Source organism: Staurois parvus, unplaced genomic scaffold (genome assembly GCF_062004578.1).
Source record: "Staurois parvus isolate SC_StPar_1 unplaced genomic scaffold, SC_StPar_1.0 ptg000018l, whole genome shotgun sequence".
NCBI lineage: Eukaryota > Metazoa > Chordata > Amphibia > Anura > Ranidae > Staurois > Staurois parvus.
Window position 1 is genome coordinate 446985 of NW_028317814.1, and position 24912 is coordinate 471896.

The following is a 24912-nucleotide window of genomic DNA, read 5'->3' on the forward strand; positions in this document are numbered from 1 at the left end:
AATTTGCATGAAAAATGTGCATGTCTTGCAAAGATAACCTGCATATTTTCTTCCCTGACATACAATTTAAAGATGCACAAACACATAAAATCACGAAAACAGTCGTCTATATCTTTGGGCAGTTTCAGAGTGCCCAAGATCTCCTTCTAATCAGACTGTAACCAGCCAGTCTGGACAACAATCATTTCATGCCTATGGGTCACTTTAGCCTCATAGTGTATTGTGTTTCAGATGTATTAAAATTCAGGTTATTTCCAAAACAGAAGGATAACCCAAAGGTCTAGTGCAGAGATATGTCCAAAGATATCTAACTTGTTTTTACTTGAATACTTCAACCAGACGCCACCTGCCCATAATTCCTATCTGTCCCTGGGGCAACAAGTTCTATGCCAACGTGCATGAAAATCATCCAACTACTAACGCCATTCAACAATTCTCCTTGTCTGAGAAACTATGCATCCCTTCCTCTTTAGACAAAAGCAATATCCTGAGGTGTTTAAAAGATTTCGGTGCAGTGACAGAGGTTAAGCAGCTATTAAAAGGGATCCATCCACAGGCAATTTCCACCTCCATGTAGCATATGCCAGATTAAAGATCCACCTTTATTGCCATGAGAAATGGCAAACATTGCACCTTCCCCAAACGAAAAAGCAGTTTATTTTATTATTTTTATATTATGGCAAGATGAATGAGTCTGGCCCCCAGATCACACATGGTCGTGCAGCACTGTGGGTTGAGGGTATCTTTTGCAGCCAAAAGGCAACAATCTTGTTTAAAAATAGCTAAACCTAAATTATGCAGCACAAATAAAAAAAAGTCCATGAGTTGTACAATATCTAAAGAATTTGAAGATGTAATCTTCTAAATCCACAATAATGAAAGGCTTTACGGTGTTGTACTGCAAACAGCACAAACTGGATCTGCTGAAACAGGAAAAGAACAGGTATAATATATTAAAAATATGGCTGGCACACACACACAGGGCTTGAAAAATTAACTGTAGGCTTCAGCAACTATCAAGCACTCCCAGTGGGGATTTCCAAATGCCAAAAAAAAATCCACCATTATTGTAGTAAAATAGAGCCTTTCACAGCTTCCTGATCCTCATGCCCTGGGTAAAATTCTCATAAGACACTCATGGGCCTGTATCTAAGCAAAGTTACAGTACATAAAGTACAAAGTACATAAAGCAGAGTTCCAGCTGAAAAAAACAAAAGCTGTAGCTGCTGACTTTTAAAATACAGCCACTTACCTGTCCTTTGGTCCAGTGGTGTCCTCACCACGGCTGGTTTCACTGGCCGTCTTCTCTTCCAGGTGCCGGCATCTTTAGTGTGGGCACCTGACTGTGACAGCTTGCGGCTTCACAGGCGAGTGCCCACTACGCATGTGCGAGAAGCGCTGCGCTTTATGAATGGCCCCGTAGTCTTCTGGGACCTGTCACGTGTCTCAGAAGACTACAGGGAGGGAGGGGAGGAGGACAACTTCCGCTTCCGATCGCGTAGGCGATCGCAGCAGAAGTGGGAGCAGGCACCTGTCAAATTCAGGTACCCCCTCCCCAAAGGTGCCAATCCTTAATGGGGAGCGGGGGACAAAGCATTAAAGCGGAACTTCCCATTTTGGTTGGAGCTCCGCTTTAAGGTAGTTCATGATATGTTCCTGACAGAAACAGGTGACAGGGGTTCTTCAAGCAAAAAATCATTACTGGGGCTCATACAAGAATCTAAATATTCACTCTTAAATTCTTATAATTATGCAGGCAGCTGTGTTCCAACTCTCACTTTTGCTGGATAGCTTGGGCTGCAGGCAGAGATGAATATTAATATAAATAATGGCATGTGAAATAAAAAAAGAACTCATATTCTGAACGCTATCATTACATTAACTACATACAGTTACCATAATAAAAGGATTTTTAGTACTTACCATATAATCTGTTTCTTGAAGTTCATTAAGGGACTCAGGATCAGTAGTAATTCTGAGACCATAGGGTTATACTGCCTAGGAGGAATTTGACACTAGCAAACAAATAAGACATTGGCCGGACAGGTATAGCACCACCTACTCCAAGCATAATTCAGTATTATAGAAAAGCAGTACTTAGAAGTACATCACAAACACAGAGGGGATGATTTGCTAAAGGAAAATACACTGTTTACTTTGCACAGCAAGTGGCACTCTGGAAGGGAAGTTTTCCCAGAGATTAGTGAATGTTGTGAAATTTCGCTTTGCAAAGAATACCCAATCAGGTGTACAAAAAAAACAGCATTTTTGCTTGCAAGTAATTGGATGATTGAAGTCAGCAGTACGTCACCTCATTCACTAAGCTCTGAGGAAATTTCCCTTGCAGAGTGAAACTGTACTTGCAAAGTGTACAGTCTATTTGCCTTTAGTAAATCAACTCTAGAGTGTAGGGATCCTTGTCCATTAATGAACCTCATGAAATGTATTTTACAGTAAATACAAAACAGTCAAACTAATGCTAACAGGGACACATAAGGCACTGCCTGAAACTCAGAGAGCTTCCTGAAGGACCTTACGTCCGAAGCTGACAATAACTGAACATCCACAAGGTAAAGCTTAGAAAACATATGAACAGAGAACCAGGTAGTAGCCTTCCAAGTCTGCAAAACAGTTGCTTGATGACAAAAAGCCCAGGAAACATTCATAGACCTAGTTGAGTGCACCTTGTCTGGAAAGGGTGAATCTTAGCCTTCAGACCACAGTTTGATGATCTGTGTAAGCCACCTAGAAATGTTTTTCTTTAGGCCTTCGAAGGGCCCATGAGAAATCACAAAAAGGATATCAATTTTCCTGATGAAGTACTGGCAGAGAGATAAACACGTACAGCACCAACCACATCTAGACAATGGAGGGAAATATTCTTTTAAACAGGGGCTAGGCAGAGGCATGGAAGAAGTCTTGACCTATGAATAGCAGGTTAGTGGTCTTTGGAATAAAATCACAGACAAAAGGACCAAGATTTGTGGCTTTATGGTACCCAAAGCCAAATGCTGATCCATATCTAATTAAAAAGGTCAGTATTTGTCCCCTGGAGTATGTCCTGGGGTGAAATTCCCCTAACAAGTAAAGTAATTCCCTTTACCAAGCAACGCAAGCTTTCCATGTACAATGGTGGATCTTGCAGAAGGTAGACTTCCTAGCATTTAACAGAATAGGAATCACTAAATCAGAGAGACTCCTGTCTCTCAAGACTTGGGCTTCAATAGCAATGCCATTGAAGCCAGCGATTGTGAAGCAGGATGGTTAAACAATCCTGGGATAATAGATCTAGACGACCTGGAAGGGCCCATGTGAAGTCTGCCATGAATCTGATCAGGAAAAAAATATAGCTAGTAAAAATTAGTAAAATTTTCTTCTTAGGAGAAAAGATGTTCTATCCTCCTGGGACACCAACAAAACACTGAAGCATGGTGGGGTGGAGAGGTTATACCTGGCTGGCCAATGGCTTTTTAGTTTGCCTACGTTCAATTCTGCCTAAAGGCAGCAGTATAAACCATTTGTCTCAAAATTACTACTGATCCTGTTTCCCTTAATGAACAATAATGAAACAATACTTTTCACTAAAGTGGGCCTCTAAATTAGAAATTCCTGTATTTAAGAGGAATGTAAACAAATACAATGACCTGTTTTTAATACAGTTTTTAGAAGATGAGTGATAACATTAAAGGCTCAGGTTAAAAAAAAAAAAAAAAACTATGTAATACTTACCTGCTCTGTGCAATTGTTTTGCACAGAGCAGCCCCGATCCTCCTCTTCCAGGGTCCCCAGCCATTGCTCCTGGCCCCTTCCCCCTGCTGAGTGCCCCCAGAGCAAGTGGCTTGCTCTGGGGGAACGTGTGGACTTGTGCATACTCGCTCTCAAGTCACCTCTGTGTGTCTGTAAGAAACACAGAGCACAGCTCAGCCACCAACCCAACACCCCCCAGAAGAGAGAGACATGGGAGAGCTGAGGCTCCCATGCACAGCACTGGATGGAGATCAGGCTAAAGTAAGTATTGGGGAAGGCTGTTGGGGGAGCAGCACAGAGAAGGTTTTTACCTTCATGCATAGAATGCAAGAAGATAAAAAACCTTCAGCCTTTAAAACCACTTTAAAGCAAAATTGAACCCTCCTATTCTCCTATCCATCAAAGACAATGCCATCATAGCATCTATTTGGATCTGCAGTTGTCATGTTGCACTTGTGACCAGCTAAGACATCAGACCTTTGAGGTCCTGAAAGATATATTAAGAGCTAACATAAGCACAATGGCAACTGTGACAGTTTACCAGCAGCATCCTCTGAATGTAGTATACAGTGCACATGCGCTAGCAGGCCCAATATAAATTAAAACACTACAAAAAAATAACACTGGTATATTTTACTAAGGTTGTGAGAATCTTTCTTGAACATGACTAACTTTTTTTTGGGAAACAGTTAAATCACTGAGTTTAGCCTTGTTTAACCTTTTGCCGCCCGGCCAATGGCCATTCGGCGGCCGGCAAAATCCCGCAGCATTCGGGGTGGACGCCATATGGCGTCCTCCCGGGCATGCGCAGTTTGCGCGCCTGCAGAGCCGCACAGCAGCGCGATCTATCACCGGCCGTGTACCTCGGACACGGCCAATGACAGATCTGAGTACCAGCCCGTTGCCGATATCATGTGACCTGCTGTGTCACAGCAGGTCACATGACAGTTGTATACAATGGATGGCTTCATTCATGCCATCCATTGTATACTAGTGTGCCTAGCTGTGAATGGTCACAGAGATCACATGCACAAGCTGGGCCAATCACAGCCCAGCTGTGTTATGTGATTAGCCATGGCTAAATCACAGCTAAGCACAAAAAAAAAAAAACCTGAATGAATCGATGTCATTCAGGTAAATTCTTGCTTATAGCAAAGTAATTCTTTGCTATAAGCAAATTGTGTAAAAAAAAAAAAATACTGATCACTTCCCCAAAGTAGTACAATGTTACTATGGTAACATTGTACTACTTTGGTCATAGTGAAATATGAAAAACAAATCTTAAAAAAAAGAAAAAAAATGTAATAAAAAATTAAAAATAATAAAAAAAATATAATTTTTTTTTTATACTGTCACCAGTCAGTGTCCCTGATCGCCGCCATGCCAGTTATATGATGACGCTGTACTGCACTGATGACAGTATGTAAAAAAAATAGTGAAAATATATTTTTTATTTTTTCATTTTCCGAAAAATTATGACAAAAAAAATACAACTTCAAAAAACTCGCCATGCCTCTTATGAAGTACGTCGGACTGTCTACTTTGCAAAAAGGGGTCATTTGGAGAATATCTGTACTGTTCTGACATTCTTGGACCTCAAGAAATTAGATTGGCTGTCAGTACTTCAGGATTGATCAATATTCAGATCTATACCATAGTTTGTGAACTCTATAACCTTCCTATAAACTAAAAAATATATCCTAATTTGGGTTATTTTCACCAAAGACATGTAGCAGAATGCATCTCGGCCTAAATTTATGAAGAAACTTTTATAACAGAAACAAAGAAAAACGTGGGTTTTTTTTCAATATTTTCGGTCTTTTTTTGTTATTTAGCAAAAAATAAAAACCCCTGTGTTGATTAAATACCACCAAAAGAAAGCTCTAGTTGTGTTAAGAAAATGATAAAATTTTAGTTTGGGTACAATGTTGTATGACCGCGCAATTGTCATTCAAAGTGTAAGAGCGCTGAAACCTGAAAACTGGCCTGGGCAGGAAGGGGGTAAAAGTGCCCGGTATGGAAGCGGTTAAGTTTAGGTAGCCTGGTGAGCAGTAACTGAACCCTGGCTCAAATTAAGCATTTTCACATACTTGGCTACTCCTAAACATAACAGTTCTCCTCAGCTATGCCTATTTGTATGTAGGGTAGTAAGTGAGGCTGTTGGTCTTTATTCAAGCTTGTTCTACCAAGATGGCAGTCAATGTGAGTGTGTTATCTATAGAAAGAAAATTAAAGATAAAGACGCCTTACCTTCCTAACATAAGACACGGCATCTTCTTCAGTGTAAACTTCTGCACTGACTCCTCCTCTCCTGCGTCTGGCCTTGACCACCGGATTTGGAGGTGGAGGGGAGATTTCATCATCATGAGAGTCTGATTGGGAGTTTGACTTCTGTTGAGCCAATATCTGTTTGCATTCTTCCTGTGAGTATAGAATGAAAAGAGTATGAATACATATGTATTGTCCAAACAAAAAAGAAAGTTTACGGAAGAAAAATGTGATCCTAAAAGCTTCCAAAAATTCTATTGCAACATCAGCTATACATTTTGAGGTATACCTCTTGCAATCAAACTTTTATTCGCAGCTTTAAATCCCACCTCCAGGCACAAGAAAAAATACTTCTATTGCAATGGCCCTCACACTGCAATGATTTAATGTCCATTTTTCCTAGGAATAAAGAGAAAAAAAGTCCACCAGCAGTACACTCGGTCCCATGAAGCTTCCTCTCTAAGGTGAAAAAAACAACAAACAAAAATTTCCAGCACACTTACCAGCCTGCCTGCAATAAATCAAATTATCTTGTCTAACAGTTCACATTACAACAAGGGGTTTAGTTTGAACATATTTGCAAATACATGCGTAAGCTGCAGAGGCCACTTCACGGCACCACAGTATATCTGCAGTTCTAACTCTATAAATTTTGAGAGTCTCCAAAGTTGGAGCACATATATAATAATGGACAGATTGGGGGCAGATATGCCAGGAGGGAGTCCACCCCTACTTAAAGGTATAGGAACACACCAGACACCCAGTTGTAGCACAATCACACTTTTATTTGCAGCTATAATGCCCACCTCCAGGCACAAGAAAAAACTTCCATTGCAATGGCCCCCACACTGCAATGGTTTTGCCTAGGAGTAGAGGAATAAGGTCCCTCCAGTAGTACAACTGGTACCATGAAGCCTTCTCTCATCTACGTTCAAACTTCTGAAGGACTTTCCATAGTCCGTACCATTGGAGGGAATCGAGGAGAGCATAAGAGCCAGTCAAACAGGGAGGGGGGGAGCATTAAACTCAGGCAAGGAATGGGGGAGGTGCCAGAATGAGCCTTTGGTGTTTCAGCTTGATACATAATCAAAATTGCTAAGCCATGAAACAGTAAATGGAGGCTGTGGTGAACGCACAGAGCAAGTAAACAAAATGTTTCAAAGCTAACCTGTGTTTGGTATACCTGGATACTTGCATTAACCAAAGAGGAACCTGGCATCCCACAGGTACCTTAGTTTCTAAAAAAAGATCTAGTGCAAGTGTCAGAGTCTCTAACTAGACAACCCCCCCGACCTACTTACACCCACCTTCACATCGCTCCATAGTGCATTCGAAACTGGTACACTTTAGGGTGAACCAGTTCAGTGCCCATGCAGGGCAAATAAATACGTTACCCTGCCATTTGGCCACGAGAAAATACTTGGCAATTCTAGGTATGGGAAAACATGTGACTCGTGATTATGCATTAGTGCTTGGCCATTGGCTACTCCCAATCCAACTGTCATATGGAGTCCTCAGTCCTATGTACGTGACTTGGTGCCTCCTCTCTTTATTATAGCCAGTGAATGGAGTGGTGAAGGTGAAATTAAATATATGTAGTTGAAGAGAGCAGCAATATAGTGAACACACAATTTTGCCCTGCCTGGGTAACACATAGACTCACTTTAAAGGATAATTCCACCTGTAAAGGATTTACAACGTTTGCATAGACTTGTTGAGTTTAAACATTTTTCAGCTTCTCTACAAGTTCCAAGTACCCCAGCAGTAAAACATCTGCTAATAGGTGCACATACTATTTAAAAAACTATATTTTGAAAACATATAAGGTCTTCTAATAGACTCAGGTATATCAAGCAACCTTATAGTTATAACATATTACCTCTACTCCTCTTTTCCTGTATTTTGAGAGCTGTTATCATAGGCTAACAAGTACTGAAGGATCTATTTAAGGGGCCTATGTGTCCAATAGCCTGATGAATAGTTAAGGCCATACTAATGGCTGGTTGATACCATGCCCGATGAGCTGCACTGTTGTGCTTAGATCAACATACGCACAACACAAGGGAACAACTGTTTTCGTTTCCAATATTTTTATTGAAAATTTTTCACAATAATTGATATAAAAGGGTAACAAAAAGCATTACAACATAGTTCTTAATACAGTATGTGAAGCAGATAGTTAGCTTCACGACAAATAAAACAAATTTTTCCCATCTGGACAAAGCAAAAGGCATGTTCCACTTGTTGTCTGGATATCAGTAGTACTTGTAGGGCACAAGGGGAGCCTGGTAAATACCAAGCCACCTATACCTTAGGGCAGGGCTTGAAAAAGCTGCTCGCCCGCTCGCCAAATGCGAGGATAAATTCCTCTGTGGCGAGCAGCGAGCACAGATGAAGCATGGAGCAACTGCACCTGCGCTCCAAGCCTCTTTGTGAAGCCGAGTTCCGGTTTACAACTTCCAGTTTCCGGCTTCTACGGCACCGCCGCCGAGGGGACAGGTGCAGGAGAGGTCCGTTCTCCTCCGCTGAGAGGAGACACCCTCTCCACCGCCGCGGGGGACTCGGAGGGACTAGGAGTAAGTACTGTATACAACATGTCATATCACTATAATGGAGTACAGGGGAGCTTGGATATACATTACTTAGTAATGTATATCCCAGCTCCCCTGTACTCCATTATAGTGATATGATATGTATACAGTAATGTATATCCCAGCTCCCCTGTACTCCATTATAGTGATATGACGTGTATACAGTAATGTATATCCCAGCTCCCCTGTACTCCATTATAGTGATATGACATATATACAGTAATGTATATCCCAGCTCCCCTGTACTCCATTATAGTGATATGACATGTATACAGTATGTATATCCCAGCTCCCCTGTACTCCATTATAGTGATATGACATGTATACAGTAATGTATATCCCAGCTCCCCTGTACTCCATTATAGTGATATGACATGTATACAGTATGCATATCCCAGCTCCCCTGTACTCCATTATAGTGATATGACATGTATACAGTAATGTATATCCCCCTCCCCTGTACTCCATTATAGTGATATGACATGTATACAGTAATGTATATCTCAGCTCCCCTGTACTCCATTATAGTGATATGACATGTATACAGTAATGTATATCCCAGCTCCCCTGTACTCCATTATAGTGATATGACATGTATACAGTATATCCCAGCTCCCCTGTACTCCATTATAGTGATATGACATGTATACAGTAATGTATATCCCAGCTCCCCTGTACTCCATTATAGTGATATGACATGTATACAGTATATCCCAGCTCCCCTGTACTCCATTATAGTGATATGACATGTACACAGTAATGTATATCCCAGCTCCCCTGTACTCCATTATAGTGATATGATATGTATACAGTAATGTATATCCCAGCTCCCCTGTACTCCATTATAGTGATATGACGTGTATACAGTAATGTATATCCCAGCTCCCCTGTACTCCTTTATAGTGATATGACATGTATACAGTAAATCCCAGCTCCCCTGTACTACATTATAGTGATATGACATGTATACAGTAATATATATCCCAGCTCCCCTGTACTCCATTATAGTGATGACATGTATACAGTAATGTATATCCCAGCTCCCCTGTACTCCATTATAGTGATATGACATGTACTGTATACAGTAATGTATATCCCAGGTCCCCTGTACTACATTATAGTGATGACATGTATACAGTAATGATTACTGTATACATGTCATATCATTATAATGGAGTACAGGGGAGCTGGGATATACATTACTGTGTACAGTTTTATATTTTGGACTCTTTATTCTAAAGAAAAATGTAATTTCATAAGCTTTAAGGGGGCGTGGTTGGGGGCTGGACGGGGTTGGGGGCAGACCTGGGCAAGGTTGGGTGGGGAAACTGGTGGAGAGTAAGTTTTGTGACCGGCTAGTAGGTCTGGACTCGAAATTTTAACCCCTTAGGCACGTACCCAACAAAGAGGTGAATAGCTCCGTAAAAATATAATGTATATAACCTTATAAACAATGCAAAAAAAAACTGACTAGGCACAACAAATGGCAAACAGCCCCAATATATCAGGCTATCCTCCCCAACTGTAGGGAACATACCATAAATGAGCTGTAGTAAACATTATCCCTGATTTGTTGTAATACAGCTTTATGAATGAGGAAAAGGCAAGAGTGCCTAGAAAAAAGGCGTGAAAGAGGAGAAAAAAAGGGGGGAAAGGGAGAGAAGAGGGACTCCACGCTCCAGCTCAATCCATGTCCAGGTTTTTCTATTTGGGCTAAACCTGAGGGTCGTTTGTTAAGTATTTAACACACAGGTCCCGCGCCTTTTTGAAGACATTCATTTTATTACTCAAGATCGCTGAGAACCGCCCGTTTATCATTATCCAGGAAAGCTTATGTTTGAGCTGGTCAAAAGGTATAATTGCTGACTTCCAGTTTCTGGCAATAGTCATTTTCACCGAAACAAATATGAAGGCAATGAGCCTTCTCTGATGTTTGGAAGCTTCCTCCACCTTGCATCCTGGAAGGGCATGCTTCGGTGACTTGGTCAAATTTACATGGGTGAGGGTATATATGAAATTATACACTCTAATCCAAAAGGGCCTTACTTTGGGACATGTCCACCATATGTGGTATGCTGTATCTTCCTGGCCACAACCTCTAAAGTAGGGGTGTCAAACTGGCGGCCCTCCAGCTGTTGCGAAACTACAAGTCCCATCATGCTTCTGCCTTTGGGAATCATGCTTGTAACTGTCAATCTTGCAATTCCTCATGGTACTTGTAGTTTGGCAACAGCTGGCGGGCCGACAGTTTGACACCCATGCTCTAAAGTATAGGGGGAGACACACCTGGGACATATGTGGCAGCAAAACTGTTTTCAATGTGTGTGGGCAACACAGAGGTTGGGTGATTAGCACTCCTGCCTTGCAGCACTAAGGTCCATGGTTTAAATCACGAACAGGAGACTGTCAGGTAAGTATCCAAAAAAAAAGGGTCGGCAACTCCGCATGCTATGCTTTTAAAATCTCGTTTATTAACAATCTTGTTTATTATTTATAAAAGAGAAGTATGGGGTGTTTTTTTTCAAAGTTATACCTACCTGGATGTATGCAGTGTTGATACAATGCCGCATTTGTCCATCACCAGCTCTAAGGCTGAGAACTTTCAAATATTCAAACACAGCTGATCACTCAGTTCTCCCCGCCACTCTGAGCAGAGAGCAGTGACTGTCAGTCACCGCTCTCTTCTCTGTCCCTCCATCACTCACTGGATCACCAGGCTATGAAGGGGGCAGGAGCGGTTGGCTTGGGCTCTCAGTGGTTTGCTGAGAGGCTGAGCCAGGTGCCAGTCCAGGCTCCTGGGTTGATCCCAACCATATGCTTGTGATCTTTCCCCAGCTCTGTGACGGCAACTGCACTATTGCAATCCACAGAAGTACATCCAAACAAGCATTGGCTGTACTTCTTTAAATATTCATCAGGGGTACAAAAATTTGGGTCTGAAATGTGTCAACACTCTTTGCATTGGGATTTCTGTACTCCTGATGGATCCTAATAAACAAGAATTTAAGAGCATAGCACACGGTGTTGCCAACCTTTTCGTTTGGATATTTACCTGCCAGTTCGTGTGGCTGTGGTCTGGGCACACATGGGGGTTCTTTTACCCATTATGTGCAGCATCACACCACTACTCTGCCAACCAGGGAACTACCTGCATGGACTTTGCATGTTCTCCCCGTGCTCATGTGGATTTCCTCCTATACTCCAAATACACACTGGTGGGTAAGCTGGCCCTAGTATGTGTATATATGTACAGTGAAGGAAATAAGTGCCTAGGGAGACTGACAGTTGTTTTGTGTTTCTTCCATTTGCGAATGATTGCACCAGCTGTTGTCACCTTCTCACCAAGCTGCTTGGCGATAGTTTGGTAGCCCAGTCCAGCCTTGTGTAGGCCTACAATCTTGTCCCTGACATCCTTGGACAGCTCTTTGGTCTTTGCCATGGTGGAGAGTTTGGAATCTGATTGTTTGATTGCTCCTGTGGACAGGTGTCTTTTATACAGGTAGCAAAATGAGATTAGCAGCACTCCCTTTAAGAGACTGCTTCTAATCTCAGCTTGTTACCTGTATAAAAAACACCTGGTAGCCAGAAATCCTGCTGAATGATAGGGGATCAAATACTTATTTCCCTCATGAACATGCAAATCAGTGAAACATTTGTTAGACATGCATTTATTTTGAATTTTTTGTTGGTATTCTGTTTCTCAGTGTTACAATACACCTGCCATTCGATTTTAAAAATGATCATTTATTTGTGAGTATGCAAACATTCAAAATCAGCAGGGGATCAAATACTTATTTCCTTCACTGTATATATGTGAGATAGTGTCCTTAGATTGTAAGCCCCTTGGAGGCAGGGACTGATTTGAATGTACAGTATGTAAAAGTGCTACATGAATTGTCAGCACTATATAAACACCTGTAATAAAGAAATGTGCCCGGTTCATGCCATGCCGATGTGCTGCATAAAAATATAGCATGCCTGAAATTTTATGCAATGTGCTGCAGTTGAAAGAAATGTAATTTTGTGACATTTTAACAAAAAGAAAAAAAACGGTGTGATGTGTTAAATCCCTTCACAAAGCACATCACACAATCACAACCACAACAGAATTCCTCCGGTTTTTGTATTTTTATGATCTCGCAGCAGTCATAACAAAACTGCAGATTTGCTATGCACTAAAATAAAGCGAGCTTTACTAAACACAAACTTTTAGCACTGACAAACTCTAGAGCCAACATTCTGATACATGACATTAATATAATAATATAATACAATTTATAATAATACAACACAATAGCACAGTGGCTAAATGGTTAGCCACCTGGCAGTACTAGGGTTGTTGTTTCAAATCCCAGGCACGGCACCACCTGCCTGGAGTTTGCATGTTCTCCCTGTGCCTGTGTGGGTTTCCTCCAGGTGCTCCAGTTTCCTCCCACACTCCAAAGACATGCTGGTAGGTTAATTGGATCCTGTCTAAATTGGCCCTAGTATGTGTATGTATGAATGTAATGCAGGCCATAGACGGGGAGAAAAACGGCCGATTTTGCTTTTAAAAAACGAAAAATCGGTCGTTCAACCAGCAATGGTAAAAAAAATCGGCCGATTTTCATCCCGTCTACAGCCGGCAAAAAGTGTCCCTGCAGAGAGCTCCGCTATTTCTTTGACAGTTCTTTGACAGTTCTTTGACAGTTCCTTGACATTTACAGCGGTTGCAACAATGTATCTATTTGTATCCATTTAGGATACAGATGTTTTTATTCGGAAACAAATAGATACAATGTTGCAACCGCTGTAAATGTCAAGGAACTGTCAAAGAAATAGCTGAGTTCTCTGCACGGACACTTTTTGCCGGACTGGAATTCCTCTTATTTTTCATCCTTCTTCTTCTTCATCATCATCATCCTCTTCTTCTTCTTCATCATCATCATCCTCTTCTTCTTCTTCATCATCATCTTCTTCATCTTCTTCCTCTTTTTCTTCATCATCATCCTCTTCTTCCTCTTCTTCTTTTTCTTCTTTTTGTCTTCCTCTTGCAGGTCACTGCTCATGCGCAGATTTTTTATTGGTAAAAAATCGGCCGATTTGCCCATCATTGCCGCAAAAATCGGCCGATCGGCAAAATCGACCGATTTTTTTCCAACTTTACAGATAAAAAAAATCTGCCAAAATACAGGAAAACGGCCGAACAAATAGCCCACTAACGATCCGAAAATCGGCCGATTTTATTTTCGGACGAAAAATCGCCCGATTTTCGACCCATCTTTGGCCTGCATAAGTTAGGAACCTTAGATTGTACGCCCCTTGAGGGTTAGTGACTGATGTGAATGTACAATATATATATGTGTAAAGCGCTGCGTAAATTGACGGCGCTATATAAGTACCTGAAATAAATAATACAAAATTAAGGAACTATAATAAGCCACTTCAGCTGTAAGAAAAAGTGATTAGTTAATATAAATCAGCAATGTTAGAAAATATGAAGAAATTGATATTATTTTGGACTATCAGATGATGTGACATCACGTTTACTATAATTGTACAATTAACAATTCAGGTCTGTTGGCAGCTCTTTGTGATCAAGCACATGGGAAAATATGCATCATGCAGTAATACAACAGCACCCCTAGTGGCTTGTTTTGCTATTAGTGAAAATCACAAATATTCTCCACTATAGGGTCAATGAACACATTTAAAAAAATAATAAAACGCTTACACAGACACGGTACATTTGAATTAAGCAAGGGAAATGTTGAAAAGCTGCTTTCTTAGCACTAACTTATATGAAAGAGTTGTCAGGGTTTAAAGTGCATGTAGTTAGCACTTCCGCCTGGCAGTACTAGGGTCGTTAGTTCAAATCCCAACCATGGAACCACCTGTCTGGAGTTTGCATGTTCTCACTGTGCCTGCGTGGGTTTCCCCAGGGTACTCCGGTTTCCTCCTACACTCCAAAGACATGCTGGTAGGTTAATTGGCTCCTGTCTAAATTGACCCTAGTATGTGTATGTATGAATGTAAGTTAGGGACCTTAGATTGTACACCCCTTGAGGGTTAGGGACGGATGTGAATGTACAATACATGTATGTAAAGTGCTGCGTAAACTGATGGCGCTATAAAAGTACCTGTACTAATAATAAACCTTACGGTCTCATGCACATGGATATATAGCAGTGCCTATGTGCTAAAGAATAAAATCCCTGTTGCTTTTCTGCACCCACGGAGCCCCATGAACAGTGTACAGCCTCAAATACATGGCTCTACATGGCCTTGCTCGGGTAAACGCTGATTGCTTCTGCACTGGCATTTACCTATACATGTGCGGATGGCATTCCTCCCCAAAAAGGGCCATTTCATGAAATACTGTATGTGCATTCTCAGGTAAATGCCGATACAGAAGCAACCAAAGTTTACCTGTGCACAGCCACATACAGCCCCCAATTCAAGTGAATTGGCTCCCCGGGTGCAAAAAAGCAACAATGATTATAAAGTGATTGTAAAGCAGACTTTTTTTTTTAAATAACAAACATGTTCTATTTATCTGCTCTGTGCAATGGTTTTGCACAGAGCAGCCTGGATCCTCCTTTTCTCGGGTCCCCCACCGGCACTCCTGGCTCCACCGTCCTTCCAAGTGCCCCCACAGCAAGCAGCTTGCTATGGGCTCGCTCTTGAGCCACTGCTCAGTGTGTCTGTGTCCACGCACAGATGTGGCTTAGCCCCGCCACCGCGAGAAACCTGGGATGGTCATCGCTAGATCGAGATGGGGCTTGGGTGAGTATTTGGGGGCAGGGGGGCTACTGCACACAGAAGGTTTTTTTTACCTTCATGCATATAATGGATCCATTACAACTACTTCAGGCTTCAGCAAACAGCTATACATCTGTGTGCATGAAGTCTAACAATAAACTTCCATTTTTGCTCCCTTTTGGTCTGCTAAATATACTAAAAAAAGTGTTTGCTATATCTGTTGGATAAGTACAAAAAACTACCTGTTAATTTCACCAGAAATCTTGTGAACTTAATGTGCTCTCTGCCTGTGTACAAGCAGGAGTTATGAAGATGAAGGGTAAGAGGAAAAGAGAGGTTTGCGTTCTTTGTAATTCATCAGAAATGAAGTAGGCAGGGCTGACACCATGTGCTTAGGAATTCAGAGCTGTGTTGTCATGTCAAAGACGAAGGTAGGAGCATACTATATTTCTGGCACATCAACTGTTATTTTTCTGTGCTTGAAGCATGTTATGCACTTTGTGTCATTATTATACAGAACTGGATTGTGACTGCAGCACTGTCTTCTGACAGCCACCTATAAATTATGCCACAGACTAGTTTTACAAGTTTATGGTTCCTTCTGCTGCTGTACAGGTACCATCGGTGGGGATGAGAGAGGGAGAGGTGAGTAACCAGGTGCCTCAATGGTACATACCACCAAACCCTGAGCTCTGTGTTACTTACTGTACTTCTGAACCCTGCATTACATACTTCCGACCCCTGCACTCTTTTACTTACCACTGACCTCTGAACTCTGAGGTACTTACCTCCGAACTCTGTGTTACTTACTACTGACCTCTGAACTCTGTGTTACTTACTACTGACCTCTGAACTCTGTGTTACTTACTACTAACCTCTGAACTCTGTGTTACTTACTAATGATCTCTGAACTCTGCATTACTTACAACTGACTTCTGAACTCTGAGTTACTTACCTCTGAACTCTGAGTTACTTACCTCTGAACTCTGTATTACTTACTACTAACCTCTGAACTCTGTGTTACTTACTACTGAACCCCGAACTCTGCATCACTTAGTACTGACCTCTGCATTACTTACAACTGACTTCTGAACTCTGAGTTACTTACCTCTGAACTCTGAGTTACTTACCTCTGAACTCTGTATTACTTACTACTAACCTCTGAACTCTGAGTTACTTACTACTAACCTCTGAACTCTGTGTTACTTACTACTGAACCCTGAACTCTGCATCACTTAGTACTGACCTCTGCATTACTTACAACTGACTTCTGAAATCTGCATTACTTTCTGCTCTCCCCTGAACTCTTGAGTTATTTACTATTGACCACTGAACTCTGCGTTACTTACTAATAGCACCTGAACTCTGCATTACTTATTACTGACCCTTGAACTCTGCTTTAATTGTTGCTGACCCTTACCTATGAATTACTGCTATTGACCCTTGCACTCTGCATTGCTTACTACAGACCTCTGAACTCTGCATTGCTTACTACAGACCTCTGAACTCTACATTGCTTACTACTGACTCCTGAACTCTGCATTACTTATTACTGACCCCTGCACTGCTGACCCTTGAACACTGTGTTACTTACTACTGACCCCATGCTCTGCATTATTTATTACTGACCCATAAACTCTGCTTTACTTTTTTTGACCCCTTAACTCTGCATGATTTACTATTGACCCTTGTACTCTGCATTACTTACTACTGACCCTTGCACTCTTCATTACTTACTGACCCCTGATCTCTGTGTTATTTCAGTCCCTAATAAGTAATGCAGAGTTCAGGAGTCAGTAGTAGTTACTTTTGGCCAGTAGAGTGCCCCTGGATTTCATTTTGGTCCCCTTACTGTACAGCATATATTTGGACGTATTTCTCCGCCTGAGAGTGAGAGGTGGATCATACAGCCAGCCTATACAAACCAATGACAGGCTGGCTAAAGCAACGGCTGTATGGGCATATGCAAATCCGATTGTTTATGTGCGTACCAGAACTTGCTCTACCCCGAAGTCGGAGGGTCTGCGTTTAATCATACAATAACATGCATGGCCAGCTTTAGACTTAGTGATTAAAGCAGAGCTCCACCCAAAAGGGGAAGTTCCGCTTTAAGGCCTTGTCCCCTGCTCCCCATTAAGGATCGACACCTTTGGGGAGTGGGTACCTGATTTTGACATGTACCCACTCCCACTTCTACTCGCCTAGGCCAGGGGTGTCCAAACTATGGCCTTTCAGCTGTTGAAGTACTACAAGTCCCATCATGCCTCTGCCTCTGAGTGTCTTGCCTGTGGATGTCAGAGTCTTGCAAGGCCTCATGGGACTTGCAGTTCCTCAACACCTGGAGGGCCATAGTTTGGACACCCCTGGCCTAGGTAATCAGAAGCGTAAGTTGTCCCCCCTCCCTCCTCGTGGTCATGAGACAGGTCCCAGAAGACTATGGTACCATTCACAAGGCCCAGCACTACTCGCGCATGCACAGTGGACATCTGGCTGTGCAACTGCAAGCTGTCACAGCCAGGGGCCCACACTTATGATGTCTATTTCTTACAGTTTTTGTAGCTGCTGACTTTAATTTTTTAAGATTTTGATTGGAGCTCCAAAAAGGGCAATGATACACAAAGTGCAGCATACAAAAGCAGCAACCACTCAGGTTTCAACCTACTGTACCATGATCAGTGAAAGATGATTTCCGATCAGTTGCTATGGGCCTTTTCCCTGCCACGATGAACAGGTCCAAGTTAATGTCTCTCATTCATCTTAACATGGTATCCGTCTGAGGATATGAAATTCTACAGAACATCAGGCTGTTTGGTCTCTGAACAATGGACAGAGTGTTTATCTGTGCGGCTCAAGTGTGTCAGTACAGATCTGAGTAATATGATTACACACTCATATTTCCTGGGTAAATGTCAAAGCAATTTCTACTCGTAGATATAATACAATGTTGAAAGGCTTTCTTGAGATCCGCCTGTAGTTATTAAAAATGATACGCGAGGTGACTACTAAAATGTGGGAGAAAATGTGAAAAAGGATACCAGTACAAAAAGATAATTAAAAACTGTGATCACAGCATATTTGTGCAATAAAATATTCTATCTGCTCCTGAGGTCAAACAGAAGAGTAAACGGTCTGTGGATGGTAATACCACCCTGCGAGCTTAGTCAACTGTGGTTCTTCAGCCAGTTTCCAGACATGCTCCTGGAAATGCTGAAATGCAGAGACTTCACTAAACAGCACATTATTCTTCAGCTTCTGAATATGGCTGTAGCTGGTTTTGGTACTGAAGTACCTGTGAAAGAATTTGCAACAAGCATTTTCGTCATCAATAAGGCTCATGTACATGGGCACATTGGCCTGGACAGCGCAAGTCCTCATACACACTGGACGTTTTTACAGCTGATGTTTTTGGCTTTTGACGTTTTTTTTCTACAGCTAGTATTATTTATTTATTTCAGGTACTTATATATCGCCGTCAATTTACGCAGCGCTTTACATATATATATTATACATTCACATCAGTCCCTAACCCTCAAGGGGCGTACAATCTAAGGTCCCTAACTCACATTCATACATACACATACTATGGACAATTTAGACAGGATCCAATTAACTTACCTGCATGTCTTTTGGAGTGTGGGAGGAAACCGGAGTACCCGGAGGAAACCCACACAGGCACAGGGAGAACACGCAAACTCCAGGCAGGTGGTGCTGTGGTTGGGATTCGAACCAATGACACTAGTACTGCCAGTGCTAACCACTAAGCTACTGTGCCGCCAGCCACTGTGCTGCCAACCCCCCCGCATGTTATCCTATGTGTCCATGCACACATAGAATGTTTTTTGGCTTGAAAAAAAAACCCAGGACTAGTGGGATTCTAGAGGAGTTTTTTAGCTGTAAAAATGATCTAACGCTGAAAAACGCTGAAAAACCAGCGTTTTTGAACTTTTTTTACCCCAATTTTTTGGGGAGAAAAAAAACCGCTAAAAACCGTAAATGCAGGAAAACGCTGCAAAACGCTAATGCAAACACTCGAAAAAAAAACCTGAAAAACTCAGGTGACTTTACACAGCTATAATTACCAGTGTTATCAAAACGTCCAGTGTGCATGAAGACTAAAAGATGGACATATTTTGGTGCCCAGGAGTCAAAAGTGGTGCGTACAACCAACTACCAGTAGCCTGTTAAAAATCAATGACAGGCTGAAATATGCAGCCGCTGTGCTCACGTCTGAGCAGTACTCATATATAATGCCATATGAGTTCAATAATGTAAGCCCCGAAAACAGAATGTCTGGCAATATACAGTATATATATTTAAAAATTGATCGGTACATCAGGAATCTGGTATGGTGTATGGCGGTGATCAGGACGGTGGTGTGGTGTATGGCGATGATCAGGACATCGGTATGGGGTATGGCTGTGATCAGTACGCTTGTATTGTGTATGGTTGTGATCAGAATGCTGGTATGATGTGGTGGTGATCAGGACACTGGTATGCTGTATGGCGATGATCAGAACGCTGGTATGGGGTATGGCGGCAATCAGGATGCTGGTATGGGGTATGGAGGTGATCAGGACGCTGGTATGGGGTATTGCAGTGATCAGGGTGTTGGTATGCCATATTACGGTAATTAGGACGCTGGTATGGCGTATGGTGGTGATCAGGATGCTAGTATGATTTGGTGGTGATTAGAAATTTGGTATGGTGTGTGGAGGTGATCAGGATGCTGGTATGGTATATGGCGGTGATTGGGGTGCTGATATGGCGTATTGCGATGATCAAGACTGACCTTGATGTTAACAAGCTGTTGGCAGCAGGCTGTGTGCACTACTTGTGATTGATGGGCATCAAAATACACACAGTTTTTACTCTGCATGGGCAAATACTTCCGTGCCCATGAGCCTATGAACTGTATGAATTCAGTTCTATCATGCACATTTCCTAATAAAAAGCCCTTTCTGATTCTGCCCCATCATCAGTGACTATCTCTGTGTTTTGTAAGCAGGGGCGGACTGATAACTCATGGGGCCCCCGGGCAATCGGGGATCATGGGGCCCCTGTGTCCTTGCCCAAACTCAAAAAAGCCTATGAAAAAGGTACCAGGGGCATCTCATGGGGCCCCCTACTGACTCCGGGCCCTCGGGCAGTGCCCGAGTTTCCAAATGGTCAGTCCGCACCTGTCTGTAAGCTCAAAGTCACAGGCTACACAAATCAAAACAGCGGATGGCTAAATGGTAGTTTGTACAGGTGCATATTTTGTGATGTTTCTTTGTACTATATCTCCATATTATGTCTGAGAACATGTATTGTACATTTTTATATTAAGCTAAAAAAAATAAGGATTTTTTTGTATATGACTTTGGATTTTTGTCTAGTTTTGATTTGTGATACTTTTACAGTCCCAGTTCTTGGAGATTACATTTTTTCATAGTACCGTCATTCATTTATATAAGCCACTTCATGTAGGTTTATACTGCATATATTTCAGGGTACAGATTATCATACCAAAACCCGTCATTGTAAGTAACTTAGATCTATTCCTATACTTAAAATTTGCCCTAATTCTGGCCATACATGTGGCAATTCGATCAAGCAAATTACTTTTGACTCTGTGTTTGTCGAAATTGAAAAGTAATTGAAGAACTAAAGTTCTGACGGACAGCAAAGAAACAGAATCAAACTGACCCTAATCAATTGTAGCGAAAGACGTCTAATCACTTTGACTGTAATTGCTGTAATTTTTCATTTCTATCTTACTTTAATCTTACTTTTTTTTTTAGGCATAGTTTACACTAGTGCAATTTCAGATGCAACTTGAGTCGCACAGAATTGCATGGCAAGGGAAATGACATTGTTTTCAATGGTGACCGTTCCCATTAACACAACTTTGCAGAGCAATTTGGAGAAAGTTCCTGTGCTACTTTGGGGTGATTCCAGTACAATTTTGACCCCATAGAATATACAAACCTTATCAAAGCTGCATCCAAGTAGCATTAAATAATCGCACTGAAAGTCGGTTAAAAACTGTATAGCAGCAGTATGAACCTAGCCTCAACCTTCCTTTTAAAAACATTATGGAAGTTGCCATGCCAAGTGTATAGATAGAAAACATTTGAATTACAACTTCGGCACATTAAAACAATACAAGTCCTGCTTTGACTTTATAATTAACCAAATTCTGGTAGCCATGGGTGGTAAATTGTGTGATTTCTGACAATTACTGTAGTTTGTATTTATGATTCTAATTGGATAGAAAGTGGTTGAAGTTTATTGAAAATTGACACATGTATGTTTTAACTTACCTCTACAACTAACCTTCAGCCTTACTATCCACTTTAAACCACACCCTACCTTCACCTTTGCTGGTGGACATACATTTGTCAAATTTTAAAGATTTGTTATTAGATTTCAACAATGCCATATGTCAGGACTTAAAATTTCAAGTCCTGAGCTACTAGTCAGGCCTTAAGAGTTACTCGCCACCAGCAAACACAAACAGAAACACCTGTACACACACACAGACATGTACATACACACACATAGAAACATGTACAAAACACGCACATACAGACACATGTATACACACACAGGCACGTACAGACACGCATACACGCATACACACAGATACATGTACATACACAGAAATACATACGCACAGACACATGTACATATACACAGACACATGTACATGCATACACAGACACATGTACGTACATACACACAAACAGACACATGTACACACACACATACATGTACATACCCGCAGACACATGTACATGCATACACAGACACACACACATGTACATGTACACACACACATCGCATAAAAAGTTGCAGTACTTTGTTGTTCGCTCACAGAGCCAGGTACTGCACTCTAGGGGGAGGCAGAGAGCACAGCACACACTCCTTCCTTTGCTTACACTGTGCTCAGCTATTGAGCAGTCTGACAGCTCCCAGTGACAATGACAGATCCGGCCTGAGCTCCGAGCCTGCTCAGCAAGATGGCCCTGGGGGACACACTTGCCCCCACCATAATTTCCACTCGCCATAGGTGTGTTTTCAATTACTGTGGTTGAAAGAAACATTGCCATAAAACTGCCAAGTGTATGGCCAGTCCTAAACCTAATCATCAAACTAAATTTTACTTACTTAGGTTTATTCTGGCCATACACTTGCCAAGTTTTGGCAGTTTCGGAAGCTTTCCATCAGGTTTTGATTGAAATCACAGTTCCTTGGAATTGAACATTTCGGATTCCAGTTGCAGGTGGAGAATTTAGGCAACATGGAAAAACACAAAAATCTTGTTGGTTGCAATGTAACAGAAATGAAGGCCAGTACATTCCATGGTTCCCCCGCCATCCTCTCCCTATTTGCAGCTTCATACAAAACAGACTTGGTAAATCTGCAAGGGATTATATAAAGGGATTAAAGTAAAATACTGTATGTCCTATTTTTTTTCCTTAATTTAGTAAGTAGGCTGGACTTCCTGTGCATGTAGGCACAGACAACGTCACATCAGGGAAATTTCATGAATGAAGGGGCATGCATGCTCCAGGTTCCCTTGCACACTCCCCCACCCAGAAGTTCAGGAAAGTGGTGCACATGAACCTAGAGGACTTATCTCTACAACACAAAAAAATTTAATGTTTCTGAGCTGTATGGGAAATAACTGCTTATAGTTCTGTGCTGAAACAGTCTATATAGATGCGTTTCTTTTTTCAAAGTTTAAGTTGTAATACTAGTTTTAGGGATATAAAATTGTACACTTGCTGTCTTTTTGATTTAATATGGACATATACCTAGAAGTGAAAGTGGTGCTGTTGATGTACAAAAGTTTTTCAAGTAAGCCATGCCTATAATAGCAGACTTTAAATACTTACTTTTCCCAAATCACTGTGATCCTGAAAAAAAGCCCCCAAAGTCTCTTGGGAAACCAACACTTTCATTAGAACCAATCTCCTGGATCCCATGCTGCTCTCACTGGTTCTTCTTGTGGGCCTTCAAGTCATTACAGGACACAATAGTGATATGGAGGTCAATAGAGGGAACCAGGGACAGCTGCGGGATAACCAGGAGATCGACACTCCTGGAAGTGTTGATATCCTAGTGGACTTCAGAGGACCATTTCCAAGATTAAAGTGGCATTGTGGGTAATTTTGAGTATGGTTTGCTCATATAACTTTTCTGGAATTGGGATGTACTGCTCATCTTGATTCTCGAACCGTATTCCTCCCTGTAACCCTTACACCTGTGGTGGTCACTTTATATGGGAGGAGTAAAGTGCGGACCATGAGCTTACCAAAGGGTCGCACATAAAATTCATTGAATGTAATGCTATAACAGAAAGCTGTCAAAGACTGCAGACGTGCAGGGGATGTTCAAAGACCCAGGACACGATACAGGAGATGATCAGAGACAACAGACATGATACAGGAGATTATCGGAGACTGTAAACATGCTATGAAGGTGTTGGAGACTGATGACATACTTTAGGAGACAAATCATGGACTGGAGACATGTTAGGCTCCATGCACACTGGGCATTTTAATAACGTTTTAGAGTGTTTTTACAGTAAAAAACCCCTCTAGATCCCCAATAGTCCTGGGGGTTTTCTCCAGCCAAAAAACGTCCCTGCCAAAAAACCTTGATGACAGTCTATGTGTGCATGGCCACATAGGATAACATGCTGGGGAGTTTACTTGCTGTAGAAAAAAACTGCAAAAGCCAAAAACAGCCACAGTAAAAACATCCAGTATGCATAAGGACTTAAATAAAACTGCTAGAGATCTCTGCTATTACAGCCCCTTTACAAACCACTGGGGGGGATTTACTAAAACTGGTGCACTCAGAATCTGGTGCAGCAATCTGGTGCAGCTGTGCATGGTAGCCAATCATCTTCTAATTTCTGCTTGTTCAGGTAAAGCGAAGTTCCAGCTGAAAAAAAAAAAAGTCAGCAGCTACAAAAACTGCTGACTTTTAAAATACAGCCACTTACCTGTCCCTCGGTCCAGCGGTGTCCTCACCACCACTGGTTTCACTGGCCGTCTTCTCTCCCTGGCACTGGCATCTTTAGTGTGGGCACCCAGCTGTGACAGCATGCGGCTTCACAGCAGGGTGCCCACTGCGCATGCGTGAGAAGTGCTGAGCTTTGTGAACGGCCCCATGGTCATCTGGGACCTGACACGTGTCCTAGACAACTACGGGGAGGGAGGGGGAGGACAACTTCCGTTTCTGATCGCCTAGGCGGGGGTCGGTACTTGTCAAATTCGGGTACCCGCTTCCCTAAGTGCCAATCCTTAACAGAGAGCGTGGGACAAAGCATTAAAGCAGAACATCCCCTTTTGGGTGGAACTCCGCTTTAAGCTTTGTCAATAAAACCTGGAAGCTGATTGGTTTCTATGCAGAGCTGCACCAGATTTGGCACTCTCCAGTTTTAGTAAATAACCCCCACATCTGTGCTCACAAAAAATCCCTTAAGATTACCTATTGATGATTTGATATTTCTCATAGCAAGATCTATTATAAAACAGGGTAAAAACATAAAAAGAGAAACCGGATGAACAGC

The 24912-nt window shown here is 41.8% G+C and overlaps 1 protein-coding gene across 1 annotated transcript in view; it reads right to left on the reverse strand.

The window, feature by feature from the left end:
• PRKAR1B (protein kinase cAMP-dependent type I regulatory subunit beta) overlaps positions 1 to 24912 on the reverse strand; it is a 295736-nt gene that overhangs the window by 245339 nt on the left and 25485 nt on the right. The window contains exon 3 of the mRNA XM_089681811.1: positions 5998 to 6168. Coding sequence (XP_089537937.1) covers positions 5998 to 6168 — 171 coding nt within the window. The remainder of the gene's footprint in view (positions 1 to 5997; positions 6169 to 24912) is intronic.